Genomic DNA, 16,787 nt, shown 5'->3' on the forward strand with positions numbered 1-16,787 from the left:
TGAGCGTTCGAGTATTGAGAACAATGCTGGGAGCAATATGCAGGGGGCTGCTCACTGGCTTACCACCTTCATCTCAGCCTTATGTCTTACCGCATTATCATGCAGAGTTGCCGGGTTCGCGACAAGGGTTTTCCTCCAATGGCTCCTCCCTCAGCTGCAAGACGAGGTTCGGTGGCCACTTAGCTTGCGATGAGTGATGGATGCTGACTGACCCGACTTGCCCACGAATCCCCAGTGAGAGGAGGCGGCTCTGTTGCTCCTGCCATTGGGAGGGGAGGTTCACAGTTGACGCCGACCCCATTGTCGTCGCTATGTAGGTAATAAATGGCTCGTACCTCCCTCGCCTGCACTCATGCGTCCCGTTGGCATAAATACTTTCCTCAGGAGTGAGTCGTGGAGTAATCAATTGGTTGCAATTGCCTATCCCTCTCCCGGCAGTTTCGACCCAATACGCGACATCTACTTGAGTGATTGCCTACATTATTTCGCTACAGCTGGACTTGTGGCTGCCTCCAACTGTGCGACTTGAAAGCCTTACTCCAGAGAGGCGTGCATTTTTCTCTCAAACGAAGGAGCATACCTACTTACTCTACTACCAAGTATTCCTAAACCGCCTATCATGTCTACATACGCACCTCGGAAGCCGGATACCTGCGTGACGACCGCGACGGTACCAGAACCGTCATGGCCGAGATGCCAGTAGTCCTACCGAGTATGCCTAGGAGAACCAAGCAGCAGACTCCGCAACAGGCCATCGACGAGTTCTGGAGCAAATTCACCACCAAGGCCCCAGGAAAAGGTATGTATGGATGGGTAGACAGTCCATAGAAGATCGTCCACCTCAAACCAGCAGCATTTACTGACGTGCTCTGTGCCCAGCAACCACCGTGATCCCGCAGAACCAATATGCTGCCCGTGCCGCCAAGCGCTGCCGCACCACGGCCACGGGCATCACCACCCAGGCGTCCTACGACGAGGCGGCGGCCGTGTGCAAGGCCAAGGTCGCCAAGATCGTCAGGGAGTGCCGCCGCGTGAACCAGCGGTACCGGGATCCGCACTTCGACCTCGAGTTCGACCTGAAGTGGGGCAAGCGCGACACGCTCGAGTCCCTCTGGAACTGGCGGGAGGAGCGGCCCAGCTCCTCGTTCAAGCCCAAGAGCGTCAAGCGGGTCATCGACATCTTCGAGAACCCCAAGTTCTACATCGACGGCCCCACCGCCAACGACGTGCGGCAGGGCCGGGATGGCGACTGCTGGCTCCTGGCCGCCCTTTGCACCCTGAGCAACAAGTCCAGCCTCATCGAGCGGGTCTGCGTGGCGCGCGACGAGCTGGTCGGCGTCTACGGCTTCGTGTTCCACCGCGATGGCGAGTGGATCTCGGAGATCATTGACGACAAGCTGTTCCTGACGAAGCCCGACTTCGACGAGAGCTTCCTGGAGCGGATCCTCTGGGAGGACCGGGAACGCGTGAACTCCGAGGAGCAGTACCGAAAGGCGTACCAGAGCGGCTCGGGTGCCCTCTACTTTTCCCAGTGCGAGCACGCTGACGAGACGTGGCTGCCGCTGCTCGAGAAGGCCTACGCCAAGACCCACGGCGATTACTCGGCCATCGAGGGCGGTTTTACGGGCGAAGGCATTGAGGATCTCACTGGTGGCGTCACCTCGGAGATCTATACTACTGACATCCTCGACCGAGAGTACTTCTGGAACGAGGAGCTCATGAAAGTCAACGACCAGTTCCTCTTTGGCTGTTCCACGGGCATGTGGGGAATTGGCTGGGGCGAGCGCAAAGGCATCGTCGAGCTTCATGCGTATTCGGTTATGCGAGCCGTGGAGATAGACGGCCACCGACTCGTTCTGTTGAAGAACCCCTGGGGCAAGGGCGAATGGAAGGGAGCTTGGAGTAAGAAAGGCCCTCAACACATCCGCAAAATCGCGAGACTATCGTTAGCTGACCATCTTTTAGGTGATGGATCCAAAGAGTGGACGGCCGACTGGCTTCTTAAGCTCAACCACCGCTTCGGCGACGACGGTGCCTTCTGGATCTCGTACGAGGATCTTCTCCGCAAGTATCAGGCCTTCGACCGGACCCGTCTGTTTGGGCCCGATTGGAAGGTTACGGCGATCTGGACGACCGTCTCGGTCCCCTGGACGCTGGACTACCACGACACCCAGTTCGCCTTCACCCTGGCCAAGCCCGGCCCGTCGTCCTCGTCCTCTCGCAGCTGGACGACCGCTACTACCGCGGCCTCGAGGGCCAATACCGGTTCGAGCTCAACTTCCGGGTGCACAAGGCCGGGCAGGAGGACTACGTGGTCCGCAGCATTAGTCCTTACTGCCAGAAGCGCAGCGTCAACGTCGAGCTCGAGCTCGAGGCGGGCGACTACACGGTGCTCATGAAGGTCAACGCGACGCGCAACATGGGGATCCTGCCGATAGAGGAGATGGTCCGCGGCTACGCGCGCGACCGCCGCGACAAGCTGGTCGCGGTGGGCATGTCGTACGACCTGGCGCACAGCAAGGGCCAGGTGGTCGAGACGGAGGAGGAGCGGCGGGCGCGCCGGGAGTTTGAGCGGCGCAAGCGGGTGAAGGACAAGCGGGAGCAGAAGAAGAAGCTCATGAAGGGAAGGGAGCGGCAGTACTACTTCGATGTCAAGGCGCAGATGAAGCGGCGTGAGGAGAAGGCCAAGACCAAGGCGAAGGAGGAGGCGAAGAAGGCGCGGCATGAGGAGAAGGTCAGGGCGAAGAAGGAGGCCAAAGCGGCAGCGAAGAAAAAGGCCGCCTCGGGGGATGATGAAGAGAGCCGAGGTGGCTCCGACAAGCCTGCTGCCGAGTCTTCTTCGGAGGAAAAACGGGTTCGGATCGTGTCGCCCATAGCTGAACCTGAGGACCAAAAATGCCCGTCGTCGAAGAACTTCGAGTCAGGTACAGAGGCAGGGGCGAAGACTCCCACTGGATCTGATGATGCCGTATCGGAAGCTTCGCTGACTCACGACACGCCAGGGCATATGCACGCTGACGAGCAACCAGCAGCAGCCGTTAAGTCCGAGGATGCAGAAACCGCCGCATCGACTGAGGTAGATCCGCAGCCTGCTATCGCAGAAACGGAATCCCATCAGGAACCCAAGACAGACCCAGAGACGAAGCAGCAACATGCTACCATGGAAACCGAGTCTCAGCAGGAACCTAAGGCAGATCCGGGGGCTTCCACTGCCGTTGCTGATGAGACACAGGATCCAGAAAGCCAGCCGCCTGTTGCACAGGAAGGCGTCGATGCATGCTGTGCTAGTGACACCAACAAACCCTCTGATGCAGCAGAGAACCAACAAGAATCAGACTCTGAAGTATCATCATCATCAGAGGACTCGGACGAATCGGATGTCTCTTCCGTATCTGACATCTCGGACCGTGAGCTCGAGATAATAATGGAGCGCAAAGCCAGCATGCCCACGCCCCCTCCCGTCGCCCCTCCACCCATTCCCCAGCACGAACCAGAAGACGAATTTGAGAAGAACCCTTGGAACGCCGTGGCGACTATTGGTCTGCGCGTCTACTACAAGGTCGCGGAGGAAGACCGAGACAAGGAGGTCGTCCAGCTCCGGGTGGTCCGACCGAATCCCTACAAGCACGATGGCGCCGGCGACAAGAACTACGAGGAAGCCAAAGAAGGCGGTGGCGACAAAACGGAAAAAGACAAAGCAGACGGCTCCTCCGGCTCGGAGAAAAGCCACGACTCGGAGAGCAACAGCGACGACGAGGGCGAAGAGGAGACGCCCGACGACAAGAAGGAGCAAGGGCTCGACGTCGACGACTCTTCGAAGGATGCTACTCTTATTGGTGATAGCGAGCGGCGGAAGAAGAGCATTGTCCCTGCTAACTTCAAGACTGCTTGACTGGTTCCGCGATTGGTGCGTGGATAAACTCCTAGGGTCGTAGTTTCGTTTTCCATGATGGGGGCGCACATACACGGATGGTAGTTTGACAAAGAGAGAACACCACACACGAAGAGGAGTATGATTTGGGTATATGCTTTAGGCAGTATGGATATGTATCACCTCTCTCCCTAGGATTCGCTTGAATCACCAAGATGGGCCACTTGAGCCGCATACACTCAACCTAGTCTGAATACGAAGAATGAATCCATTAAGAATGCAGATGATCAAGGAAGCCAAAAAGTTCGTGTGGACCATGAAAAAGGGGTATCATTTTCGTACCAGTAAACAGAACGCTCCCAACGCCATGCCATGCCCAGCAAGAAACTCCGAAAATATCCAGTGTTGCAGGCATATCAGAATGAGTCCAATAGCCTCTGAACTTTCCCTCTTTCTGCCTTGTCTAGATCTCCTATCATGTCAGTGTCACCATCTTCACCTGTAGCATTATTTTGGGCGGGTAACTGCCCGACCCGACCCGCGACCCTCACGAGCAAGACGCGCATGCGCTCCAGCTCCTTCTCGACCTCGCCGTTGCGCGTCACCAGGTTCTCCTGCAGTTTCTCGCTCTGATTGCCGCCATCCGAGGCATCGTCGGCGGCATCCGCACCACCGTGGAATGGTTGCAGCAGGTTCTGCATGGCGCGCAGCCGCTCCACGCGCGCCCGCGTCTCGGCCCGCCGCGCCGACAGCTCGCCGAGCCGCGACTGCAGGTCGGCGTAGTACGCAGCCTCGGCGGGGCGTGATTGGGTCTCGTGGGCGTCGATTTGGTCCCAGGTCGGGGGGAGGGCGGCGATGGCGGAGTCGGACGCTGCGGAGAGAGAGAGAGGTAAGTAGGTGTAAGTAATCCTAGGTAGTAGGCGTGGCAGAGAAGAGAAGATAAGAGGATCGCTGCTGCACATCACATACTGAAGTCTGCGCCTTGCCTCAGCTCGTCGCCCTTTTGTACATTGTTTCCCTCCCCGTCCTCCCCGTCGTCGTCCGCTTCGGCGTTGTGGTCATCCTTGTTGATGTCGAGGAAGAGCTGGTCGATCTGCTCGGCGACGTGGCGCGTGGCCTGCGGCGCGTACACCCGGCGTGCGTGCTGCTGCAGCGCGTGGTTGAGTCGGTAGAGCGCGTCGTCGACGGCCTTTTCGGTTACTGGCTGCTGCTGCTGCTGCTGCTGATCGGCGTCTTCGTTTTGGATGGGGTGGGTGTTGCGCCAGGCGTCCGAGGGCGCGAGGTTCTGCGACAGCTGGAGCGTCTGCGCCGACAGGAAGGCGGATTTATGCGCGAGGATGGTTGGGGGTGCCATGGTGGTTGGGTTGGTGCTGGGATACGTGTGCCCGTGTATGTATAAGATATAGAGAAAATAGATGGATGCTCAATTGAGTATCATAGCAATGCAACTTGTGATTTCAGCTGGTGTAATTGGTATCTCGAGGCCGTGGCTTTCTTCTTCTTCTTTGCTGTTTGGTAACAGCCGATTTCAATTGCTTGACGCGACGGGATACCTCTTTACGCGTCGGCCAGGCTCTGGCGGGGTAGATTGGAATATCTCTCTTCTGCCCCCCGCGGTAGCTTCAATTCCCAATGAGTGAATGTCAGCACTACGCAGATTCACTTTATTATTACTCCAAAACCATGACGTTACGCCTTCAAACTGTCGTCTCTCTCGTCATCTGATGGCGTATGTTCAATCACACCATTTCCTGCTATGGGTTGGAGCTGTGAAGTTGCTCCCGTTCCGCGATTCACCTCTGGAAGCATCAATTCTTTGAGCTTTTGGGCATTCATCGCCAAACTATACCAGGATTATCATGTAGATAGAGCTGCTAGTCCTCTAGTAATAAAAAGAGAGCAAAGCAAATACTGTTTACAGAAAGAAGTTTCTTTAGTGTAATAAGCAAAGGGGAAAAAAGGAAAAAAGAGAAACAAAACAAAACACCAAAGAATGTCGTGAACGTCGCTGCCAAGTGACTCCTCGTCGGGGAATTGAACCCCGGTCTCGAGCGTTTCATGTCTATCGCATTGAATGACAAGCTCGCATACTGACCACTATACTAACGGGGATTTATGCCGGATGAAGGAGAAGATGAAGCGTTCAACGTTTTTACAATATATCAGCTCGCCGATTATGGGGTAGGCGACGACCTGGACCTGGGGCATGAGGTATCTGATCCCTGGATGGCCCGGTGGAAACGTATTGAGGTTGGCCCGGAGCATCTTACTACGGTGCAGTTGATGGGTACAAGTACAGGAGTAGAGGCATAAGCCAGACATTAGCCCACTCGAAGCTTGAAGAGCAGAATACCCAAAAGCCCGCTAACCTTGTCACAGTTTAATCAGTATATGTGACTTGGCGTGCAATGCGGACTGACAAACTAGGAGTTACCGGCAACAACTATTTGGCACCATACACAAAGTCGAGTCAAAATATCTGGAGCACCTGAACGTGTTTGGGTTGGACGTACATTCACCTCAACGACGACCTTAACTAGACCAGCCTCCGCTTCATATACCGGACCACCAGTACGTCTCCTTGACCGTAAACGACCCGGTCACCGCCTTCTCTTGCCTGACCTCACTGCTGTCGCTGACGATGACCTCGTACTCTCCCTGCTCGACGCACCACTGGTCGCGGTCCTCGTCCCAGTAGCCGGCGGCGTACTTGACGTCGATGTCGACGGTGACCGTCTTGCTCTCGCCCGGCGCCAGCTCGACCTTGGCGAAGCCCTTCATCTCCTTGACGGGGCGGTTGACCTTCGCCGCCTGCTTGGGCGACACGTACACCTGCGCCACCTCGGCGCCCTTGACGGCGCCCGTGTTCTGGACGGCGACGGACACGGCCAGCTTGCCGTCCTTGTCGGTGACGGACAGGTCCGAGAAGGCGAAGGTGGTGTAGCTCAGGCCGTGGCCGAAGGGGAATAGGACCGGGCGCTCGACGGTTTCGTAGTATCGGTAGCCCATGTAGCTATACAAACATTATTTAGTAAATACGTGTATATATGTGTGTGTGAAAGTTCAGGAGTAGGCCAACCTACATGTCTTCTCCATAAAGAACACGGCCACCTTCGGTGCGATAGTTGAGGTAGGCCGGGTTGTCCTGCACGCGGACGGGGAAGCTCAAGCTGAGCTTGCCGGAGGGGTTGACGTCGCCGAACAGGACGTCGGCAATGGTGTTGCCCGTCTCGTTGCCGCCGTACCAGGCCTGGATGACGGAACTGACGTCGCCGACCCACGGCATCTCGACGGGCGTGCCGGACTGCATCACGACGGCCGTGTTGGGGTTGGCCTGGGCCACGGCGGCGATCAGGTCGTCGACGCCGGGCGGCAGCTTCATGTCGGCGCGGTCGTGGCCCTCGGTCTCCCAGTCGGCGTTGAGCCCGGCGCAGACGATGACCTGGTCGGCGTCCTTGGCCATGTCGGCGGCCCGGGAGATCTCGGCCTTGGGGTCGATCACCTGGCAGCCGCCGAGGCGGATGGCGCCGCCTCGGATCAGGACCGTCTCGCCCTGCAGCGTGGACGTGGGCGTGGACCCGAACTCGAGGCGGAAGTTGTACGTCTCGCCCTTGCGCATCTGGCACGAGCCGCGCTCCTCGATGGTGCCGGCGCCGAAGAAGGCGTCGCCCAGCGTCTGCTTGTCGGCGTTGTTGATGACGAGCTCGTCGTTGACGTAGAGCCGGCCGCTGCCGCACACGACCAGGCCCAGCTCGTAGGTGCAGTCCTCCTCGGCTACGAGGGAGCCCTCGAGCGTGGCGTAAAATAAATCCGATTTGAGGCCCGGGTGGTGGAAGTCGACGAGGAACGTGTCGGTCTTGACGATCTCGAGCTCGTAGAAGGGCTCGCGACCCGGTACGTCGGGGACCTCGTTGTACATGCGCATCGTCATGCCCTGGGCCCCCGTCTTGGACGTCACCGAGTACCCGAGCGCCGGCAGCATCTTGTGCGAGTACTGGCCGATGGCGTACGCGGGAGCGGCGTCGAGCTTGGCGGAGATGCCGTCGAAGGGGGTGACGGCGTAGTAGCTTGCGAGGGAGGCGGAGCCACCTCCGTGGTACGTGGCGATCTTGGCGTTTGGTCCGATCACGACAGTCTATATAGAAAGGTCAGTAAGGTGAACCGAGCCACAGGGGGCTCGGGGGGGTTGGGGGATATGGCTGATCCTACCTTCTTGTTCTTCTTGAGCGGAAGAACATTGTTGTTCTTGAGTAAGACGATACCCTCATTGCCTACACGTCTCAGCAGTGCGGCAGTCTCAGGGGTATCATTAGTGTCTTCGGGGGCGTCCTCCGGAATGCCAGTGGCGTAGCTTCTCTTGACGAACTCCAACACGGTCCCGGCACGTTGGTCGATGATGTGCTCCCCGACCTTTCCCGTAGAGGCGTTGAACTTGAGCATCTCGCCACGGAACCTTGTCGGGCCAGGCTATGAAGTATCCTTCCATGTCAGCTTCCATCATGGTCTCAACGTGTGACCCTACTCGGTCACTCACTCAGCCAATCACTTACCATCTCCAGATCGAGACCAGCCAGCGCACTCTCCGTCGTCGAATACGTCCCCCACCAATCCGACATAACCAACCCGTCGAACCCCCACTCGCGCCTGAGCATCCGCTCGAGCAGCCCCTCGCTCTCGCTGCAGTACGTGCCGTTGACGCCGTTGTAGCCCGTCATGAAGGCCGCGGGCCGCGCGTCCCGGACGGCGAGCTGGAACGGCAGCGCGTAGATCTCGCGCAGCGCGCGCTCCGTGACGACGGCGTGCACCGCGTTGCGCTTGTGCTCGTGGTCGTTGCAGACGAAGTGCTTGATGGTCGCCAGGATCCCCCCCGCCTGGATCCCGCGCACCAGCGCCGCCGCGCCCAGCCCCGCCAGCACCGGGTCCTCGCCCAGCGACTCGAAACCGCGCCCGCCCAGGGGCGAGCGCTGCATGTTGATGGTCGGGCCCAGGATGACGTGCGCGCCCTTTGCGCGGGCTTCTTGGCCCATCAGCTTGCCGCATTCTTCCAGCAGCTCCTGGTTACTGCGCAGGCACACATCGCCATGTCAGCGTCCACTTCTCGGGTAGGTAAATCCAGGTCTCCCGGAATGGCCACGACCTGACTTACAAGGTAGCTCCTAGACCCGTACCACAGGGGAAACAAGCCGCCTTGACACCGTTGAAGAACTTGGTGCCCCGCACACCGTTCGGGCCGTCGCTGGTCCTTACTGAGGGGATTCCATGCTGAGGGATGGCTTTCGTGTGCCACATATCAATGCCTGTATGATATAAGTATCTCATGAGTATCAGATCGTGACGTGGATCAGACAATTGAATTACCGGAAAGTAGGTCGACCTTGTCCGACAAGGTAAGCTTCTTAAGAAGCTCTTCCACATTGATGTCCGCCATGATGGAAGGAGAGTGCTCAACTTCGATCTATGCCTACGGGTTGAAGTGGGAGATAATAGCAGAGAACAGGGAAGGGAGTGAAGGCGAACACAGGCTCATAAGTACGTAGATATAATAATGAATTCTGCAGCGGCAATAGGTCGGGCACCAATGATGTGACCAGTAGGATGTTTGCTTGCTTCATGCAGTGTGCTCCAGGCCGTGTGTGTGTGTGTGTGTCTGTCCAGGGGGTCGGAAGCGAGCAGTCGTCAGGATTGATGATGATGTCTTGGGGACCCCATCATCCTATGGTCCGGTTAATACGGCGGATTGTACCACTCGCAGCAATCCACAGTGCAGCCGGCCCGGGGTCGGGGCATCTGTGTCGCACATGGGATGGAATAAACGCAGCACGCCATCATTTAGCCGATGTTCAGCCTCCTTCAGCCGATGTATAACCCTGGGACCCAGTCCGTAAGTGGATCGTCCTGCGAACGGCGATCACTTGGGCTCGATGAGATTCGCGCGCAACTGGCAACTGGTCTTTGTTCGGTCTGCTTTCCTTGGAATTCCCAGTGTGACAGTTCAGCAAGCCCCGCGGACTCGCGGTCCGAGGGGCCTGCCGGGGTGGAGAAAGATGACTCTGTTTCAGCCGAAGTTTTGCCCCTCCAACTAATAGGCGAGGGGCTGGGCCCGGTGCTACCCCCACTGACTAGAGTCGGCAATGTGTCAGACCCTCCGGTTGTCTGCGACGGGTTTCAACTACACGACAGCATCTTTGATCCTTTATTGTCTTGGTATCATACAACAGGGATATATGATTAAAAGTGTGACATACAAACTTGTGTCTTAACATCTCTCTAACGTAACATGATGTGGTCTAATTATAGACCCCGCGTCACCACTCAAGGCTTTAACGGACGGTGATCCTACTGGATCCGACACCCCAAAAGCAAATCATACATCCTCGGCCCCACACGGCAACCATCGTGAACGGTGACATTACCCCTCGCAAGACGACATAGTAACTACATCGTATACCGAAACTTGAGAGTACTGTTAGCTTGCTTTTCGGAGGGAGGAGAAGAAGATGGACATCGAAACTTACGTAGATGTTCTCGAAATCGGTCGCATCCTGTTCTCCGAGCTGTTTGCCGCGCTCGACTCGCTCCTCCTCCGAGATGCCCAGTTCCTGCAGGCGCTTGGCCCGACGCTTGTTCCGCATGACCAACAGGATGCGCCACACCAGGATAAGTAAGAACTCCAGGCCGAAGCACACACCGCAGGCAGTGGTGCCAGGCACGTACCGGGGCTATTACCAAGAAGCAAGTCAGCCAACCTCTTCCTTCGTAGCCTCAACTTATATAGAAACGGGAAGGAACTTAGTCAACTTACCGCATCTTTCGTGAGGAAAATTTGGGATCCAACCATGTTTCCGACGCAGTACCCGACGAAGGTGAAGGACGAGGTTAGTGTCCTCTTTTGTGCGGCCGGCGATGTTGGATGGAATCAGGGTCCAAGCTAAGAACATGCCGATAACGAACGGTACGGTCATGAAGTAACTGCATACATACCATCAGACACCTTTCGATCACAAGTATGGAGATGGGATAGAAAAAGGACTCACCCTCCCCACTTGGTCCACTTGTATTGTGGTTCATTGGGAAGAAGTGCCATGACGAGAAAACCCGCAAACGGAGGCACAACTGAGAACATCATGAAATACCTGTATTAACTGTCAGAATCCTTTCTGTGGGTTAGATGGTCTTTTACACGTGAACTTACATGCGGAGGTTCTGCTTTCGGCTGGTCACAAGACCGATGAAGACGAACCAGAGAACCGAAAAGACACTACGTGGGATGTCCAAGAGGATGACCTGAAGGTTCGCTATCTTCGCATTAGCTCATATGGCTGTTGTTTAGAAAAACGATAACAGGTCCAAGGCCAGACTCACTGAAGCCAAAGCTCGTGTTCATGATCGAGCTGAACGTGGTAAGCCCGCCGTTCGGGACGGACGAGAGAAACGCGTTGACGCCAGCAAACCAGAAGGTCGGGTCGGCCAAGCACTCGCGGGCCTGCTTCCACTTCCAGCGCTTGATGCCGGTCTGGTCGTGGCCCGTGTTGTTGGCCCGGATCCGCGCGTTGGCGACCTGCTTCTCCCGCGGCGACAGCCAGCGGACCTCGGAGGGCGTGCCCAGCAGCAGCAGGCACAGGCAGCCGACCGCGATGGTGAGGCTGCCCAGGAAGTAGCTCATGTAGCGCCAGACCTGGCGCTCCGGGTGCTGGTGCTGCACGGTGCCGATGCCGTAGAGGATGAGGTGGGCGACCACGCCGAAGCCCGCGTTGGCGGACTGGAACACCAGCGACCGCGAGGCGTGCTCGCGGGTCGTGTACCAGCTCCCGATGACTAGGATAAAACCCGGGGAGATGCAGCACTTTTGTTTTCCGGTAAAGAGTTATTAGCAAAGTAATTACAACCAGAACTGGGGGCTTATGACTGTGGTGTTCTTACTTCAAAGACACCTTGGAGGGCTCTTAACACGATCAGATGGGTGAAGTTCTGGGTGAAACCAATGGACAGCACAACGACGCCCCAGCAGATCATGTAGCACGAGAGCGTCCGCCCCATCTTATATCGCTGCAGGAGGATATTGGATGGGAACTCGAATATCATGTACGTGATGTAGAAAATCGTGGTGAGCCATGAGTCTGTTTGGACGGTCATTTTCTGGCACACAAGGGAGAGGTTTGGATTGATAGCATGGAATCACGATAGAGAGAGAGAAAACTTACATTGTTGACCGACGAGTCCAGTATCCTCCCGCAGCCCGAAAGTGGCCTGAGTGCCGATGGATGTCTTGTCTGTCTGCTGGATGCCATAACAGAACCACATCAAAGGTAGAAGATACTTGTCGACCTTCCTCTTGAGCTTCTTGTACTCTTCCTCCGAATACTCCTCATGGACTGAGTTTGGTGATGTTAGGGATGAACAACGCCAAGCAGGGGTTGATATCAAGGGGTTTTACACGAACCATTTTGCACCTCGCCACCGATGACACTGGCCTTATCACTGGAGCCCACTTCAGTACGCTTCTCGGGATCAACTTCAAGAGGTTTGGCGTCCTCGAGGGTAGACTTCAGTTCCGCCGGGAGCGTGGTTATCTCCGAGACTGTCGACATGGCTGCGTTTGCAGTTCTCAGGCTCTGTTCTGCGAATATGGGTTACATTCAGTTGAGGAGGGGTCATGACAGAGTTTAAGGAGCCTCAATACTTTATATATCACCTTGAAGCAGGACCCGTCTTCCAAATTCTTGGTATGGTGCACGCCAAGAACGCCTCCAAAGAGCGAAGACTGATAACGCCGTAGGTAGCAGCGTATGTCTATCACTGCATGGAACCAACCCCTCAGCTCCAGATAACTTGGTCAATCACCTCCTTGACCTGAATGCCAGTACATGCGGGGGTCGTAGGTGGCCACTCCAACTAATTGCACCAACACCCGGACAGCCTATTGCATTCTGGTTCATGTCAATCTCAAAACGGCCCATGCTTATCTACGTTTCCGTCGTCTCACTGACACCTCGATGTGTAGTAGTGGTATCATGCATTCTAATATGCCACCCATAAAAGTTGCCGGGTTTGCCTCCGGGTGTCCGGCGCAGTGGCTTGAGCGGCAGTTGTCCGAAGGAAGATACGGTTGCCATGGTTTCAAGAGACCATGAGACCTCTCATTGGTGAGATGGGCGTAGGAGGTGTGATTGCCAAGTTGGTCGAACTCCACCCACACACAACAGGGGGGGGGGGTATCTCTCCGAGCTCCCTTATCATCAACAACAACGATAATGGGGCGACAGGCACGATAAGATGACTACTTTGACCTGCGGCCAGAGCTTTGATAGGAAAGCCCCGAATCGCTGGTAATAGCTTGAATATCTTACGTTGAGTATTTAATGGTTAGTGCACGTCTTGGATGATGTCAGACCTAATGAAGCTACTGTCGCATTTCACAGCACTCCGAGACCGACGACAATGGTAAGTGCGCGGCAAAGCGCCTGGGCTTATCTGGTGAGAGACATCCCGCCAACGTGGGCCCAAGACATGGGGTAATGTCTGCCAAGCATTGGTCTCTCCAGTACATAACATACGCTATGCCTGGAGGGGACGAATATCACCCCCTAGGAATGTAGACCCATGCTATTGGTTAGAATCACGTACTGGAAAGGGGTTTAGGGGTTAAAGAGAGAGTAGTCGGAAGAGCTTCTATGCGAATGAAGATGCTTCTGCTGGCATACCACCGTCAACTATATGTGCACAGTTCCAATTCAATATCTCAGACATATTGCCCATCTGGCAGAACTGTGGCGAAATTGGAGGATTTGCTGTCGTCAAGGAGCCTACCGAGGTGAGCAAGAGATCAGTTGCCTTGGCTGTGCCAAACCACAAGCCCATAACCGACTGGCCCCCTTAGACGACTTGCTCGCTCATAAGAAAAGACCTGCTCATTTACTGGGCAGTAGGAAACGCTGCCACACCGGTTCTCGTTCCCATCGGTGTAGGCGTGGAAGTCATTGTTGATGGTCCCGACGGTAGAGACGAGCGACTAGCTCCCGGTGTTGGACGCAATGTCCAGGCTACACGGACTCCGGACCCGTATGTGCACTGATAGACGGTGTGCCAGTCGGGCGACGCAGGTGTTGGAAGCACAAGGGAAGCTCTACCTGCAGTGTCAGAAAGGGTTGTTTTGTCCAGAACTAATGAGAAAGACATGCGGTCGGGCGTCAGCCATTCACGTGGGCGTTGCTATCGTCGGCGTAGTAGTTGGCGGGCGAACATTCTAGAGTCCCTGATCTATATCTGAAAATCCTGGCTGATGATCAGGGAGCGAAGAGAAAGGACATGGCTTTTACACAACATTTGGCTAATTCCAATATCTAAGCTGGATTTTTCCAACCCTGTTCACGAAACCCTTAAAGGTTGCCCCGGTGAATTTTCCTCCAGCTGTGATGAAAGACCTGTAGTCGTTACACTATGGGTATAGCTTATACCGCATCTTCTGTGCCCCCTTTGCATCATAATATCATTCCACGCCAACAGGTATAGATCTGCATAGGCTATGTGGAAGGCCTTCTGACCTCTGATTGGAGAGACCGCAAGGGCAGGTGCACAAATTGCTTTCTAATAGCCTATACGATTACCCTCGAAAGGCTTGAAAAGGCAACGTTTGTTTTACACATACAATATGCGACTCAGCTCTTGTATCAAAAGCAATCACTATGGAAAGGTCTGACTTAGATCAGTCCAAGTCCAGATATAAGGCTCTGATGGTACCAACAAGCCCAAAAGTACGGCCCACGGAAATGGCCCTTTACTCCAATGTTACGAAGCCGAGATCATGCAATTTTGGCATCATCTCTCGAACTCGTATGAGACTCTTGTGCGTGCGAATCCTCAGCCATGGAGAGTAAGTAGAGGTATTAAGTAGTTTGTAGAGATGTATCGTGACCTCGGTTATAATGGCTGCAGGATGGTGTCATTGACACACACGGAAGTTGGGGTTGGATTTGAGAATGGATTTGGGGGGTGTGACAACGCCGGTAGTTAGACGTAAGCCACTCATCTGTAGCAACAAACTTCGTCCCAAAAGGATCGTTCCACAGGCACACTCTAACTCATCTGAAAAAAGAGCAGTGATCGAGCTGAAAACCCAAAACCGACCCCGCACGAGTAACAACGGTATTAACTCGTGAACCCCTTCCCCCCAATGTGAACTTCCCCCCCTCAACTTCAACATTCACTCACCATGGCGAGCCCGAAACCATTCCAGGAAAGGTAATCTGCATCACCGGCGCAGCCCAGGGCATCGGCTTAGCAACTGCTGAGTACCTCGCCGCCCGAGGAGCTACAATATCGCTTTGTGACCTGTCGTTTGGGAAAGGCAGCAACGCTGTGTATTCTTCTAGTCTTGATGGGCTGGAGACCATGAAGATGTACGCTGATGTCTGCGATCCCGAAAGCGTCAAGGCCTGGATTGAAGCTACCGTGGAGAAGTTTGGGAGGCTCGATGGTTGTGTGAACAACGCCGGTAATAATATTTTCATCCAACTCCCAAACCCAACCATCAGCCAAATGATATTTTACTGACACTCCGCTACTTAGGCGTGATCCCCAGAAAAATGGTACCCATCACAGAGATGGAACTGGACGACTGGAATCGAGTCGTTAACGTGAACCTCACGGGAGTTTTCAGCTGCTTGAAGTATGAGCTACAGCATATCGTGGATGGAGGCAGTATCGTCAATATCGTAGGTTGGACACTACACGTTCTCTCACGCCATTACTCCTGTTTGGCCGGCTGATCACGAGTAATAGGCGAGCGTCGCCGGCCTCAAAGGTTACCCGAATTTCTCGTCCTACGTCGCGTCGAAGCATGGCGTTGTAGGCCTCACCAAGACGGCCGCATGCGAAGGCGCAGCACGGAAGATCAGGGTCAATGCTGTGTGCCCGTGGGTTCCTTCCCATGCATTTATCATGTCTACAGTGGGACTAATCATATCACTGACAATGGATTTATCAGTGCACCCATTCAAACTGCCATGCATACGCACCTCGAAGAGGAGGGCTTTTACCCCAGGGGGGGCTGCCCACGATGCTGCTCCACAAGGTTGGGGAGCCCGAGGAGGTCGCTGTTTCCATCGCCTTCTTCCTCGGCGATGAGGCCAAGTTCCTCACTCAAGTAATTCACCCAGTCGACGGTGGATTGTCTGGATGATGGTCCTACAGAGTAAGGGTTTCCAGTTATTTCTACCTAACTACGGCACTGGCTGGCACGTCGATGTTGAGAAGACAGGAAGAGGCATTTTTTCCATCACTTCATTTCAGTAATACGGTAGGTAGCTTGAATGTTGAAACGGCAATGAGATTTCAGATTGGTTCAAGTTTTGTATGCTGCTACAGTTGCAACATGGTCTAAGTAGTCTCCGAGATAGGAGCACTGGGTGTATGACAAGTAGCAAAGCACATGCATGTAAGATATAGACGAGCGCTGCTTACTGGCTTAGGGATCTTTATGCCGAGAAGACGCAGATGCACGGGCATCGATACCCCGAGCCGCTGCTCATTCCGAAGCAATTCTGTCGTCTGAACTTTTCGTCTGATCTCTAACCTTAGAAGGTGTCGTCGAAGAAGTAGAGTTTGGATTGGCCTTAGATCATGTTAGTCATCAAGCGATGGTGCTTTGCCGCGAACGTCTCATCGTGGGGCCTAGCTTTACTTTAAATTGACCGACGGTATCAAGCAGATGATGATGGGATTCAAGAGATGATAGCGATGATATCTCTCCCTGGCCAAGCACGAATCTCCCGATTCTGCCGATGTCCAGACTCCGGCCAGGGCGGGGGGAGGGGGCAAGGGGCGAGCGCCAATGATGAACGCCAATTAGCAACCCCGAGTGCATCAGAGAGAAGAAGACGACAGAATCAGATCTGTAGTCACTGCGAAGCAAGCAATT

The 16,787-nt window shown here is 55.1% G+C and overlaps 6 protein-coding genes across 6 annotated transcripts; 3 read left to right on the top strand and 3 right to left on the bottom strand.

Annotated features, from left to right (window-relative positions):
* Positions 1–684: 684 nt before the first annotated feature.
* PG994_002966 (calpain-8) lies at positions 685–3,892 on the top strand (the record flags this gene model as incomplete). Its single annotated transcript, XM_066854375.1, has 4 exons — positions 685–799; positions 880–1,902; positions 1,966–2,091; positions 2,175–3,892. 4 exons carry the CDS (start codon positions 685–687, stop codon positions 3,890–3,892), a joined length of 2,982 nt encoding a protein of 993 aa, XP_066720230.1.
* A 395-nt stretch (positions 3,893–4,287) lies between these two features.
* PG994_002967 (uncharacterized protein) lies at positions 4,288–5,225 on the bottom strand (the record flags this gene model as incomplete). Its single annotated transcript, XM_066854376.1, has 2 exons — positions 4,288–4,742; positions 4,841–5,225. The coding sequence occupies 2 exons, from the start codon at positions 5,223–5,225 to the stop codon at positions 4,288–4,290; spliced, it is 840 nt and encodes a 279-aa protein (XP_066720231.1).
* Positions 5,226–6,424: 1,199 nt separating this feature from the next.
* Positions 6,425–9,299, bottom strand: PG994_002968 (beta-glucosidase I; the record flags this gene model as incomplete). Its single annotated transcript, XM_066854377.1, has 6 exons — positions 6,425–6,884; positions 6,955–8,006; positions 8,081–8,338; positions 8,422–8,932; positions 9,018–9,168; positions 9,230–9,299. 6 exons carry the CDS (start codon positions 9,297–9,299, stop codon positions 6,425–6,427), a joined length of 2,502 nt encoding a protein of 833 aa, XP_066720232.1.
* A 1,007-nt stretch (positions 9,300–10,306) lies between these two features.
* On the bottom strand, positions 10,307–12,459 carry PG994_002969 (major facilitator superfamily transporter; the record flags this gene model as incomplete). Its single annotated transcript, XM_066854378.1, has 9 exons — positions 10,307–10,324; positions 10,387–10,590; positions 10,726–10,840; positions 10,906–11,004; positions 11,064–11,166; positions 11,234–11,714; positions 11,792–11,988; positions 12,073–12,243; positions 12,312–12,459. 9 exons carry the CDS (start codon positions 12,457–12,459, stop codon positions 10,307–10,309), a joined length of 1,536 nt encoding a protein of 511 aa, XP_066720233.1.
* An 850-nt stretch (positions 12,460–13,309) lies between these two features.
* PG994_002970 (uncharacterized protein) lies at positions 13,310–13,943 on the top strand (the record flags this gene model as incomplete). Its single annotated transcript, XM_066854379.1, has 3 exons — positions 13,310–13,312; positions 13,596–13,682; positions 13,749–13,943. The coding sequence occupies 3 exons, from the start codon at positions 13,310–13,312 to the stop codon at positions 13,941–13,943; spliced, it is 285 nt and encodes a 94-aa protein (XP_066720234.1).
* A 791-nt stretch (positions 13,944–14,734) lies between these two features.
* Positions 14,735–16,049, top strand: PG994_002971 (uncharacterized protein; the record flags this gene model as incomplete). Its single annotated transcript, XM_066854380.1, has 5 exons — positions 14,735–14,741; positions 15,105–15,362; positions 15,437–15,582; positions 15,650–15,775; positions 15,855–16,049. 5 exons carry the CDS (start codon positions 14,735–14,737, stop codon positions 16,047–16,049), a joined length of 732 nt encoding a protein of 243 aa, XP_066720235.1.
* Between the last annotated feature and the right edge of the window lie 738 nt (positions 16,050–16,787).

Source organism: Apiospora phragmitis (assembly GCF_038363925.1).
Source record: "Apiospora phragmitis strain CBS 135458 chromosome Unknown utg000003l:1.0-2676785.0:1.0-2680665.0, whole genome shotgun sequence".
Classification (NCBI taxonomy): Eukaryota; Fungi; Ascomycota; class Sordariomycetes; order Amphisphaeriales; family Apiosporaceae; genus Apiospora; species Apiospora phragmitis.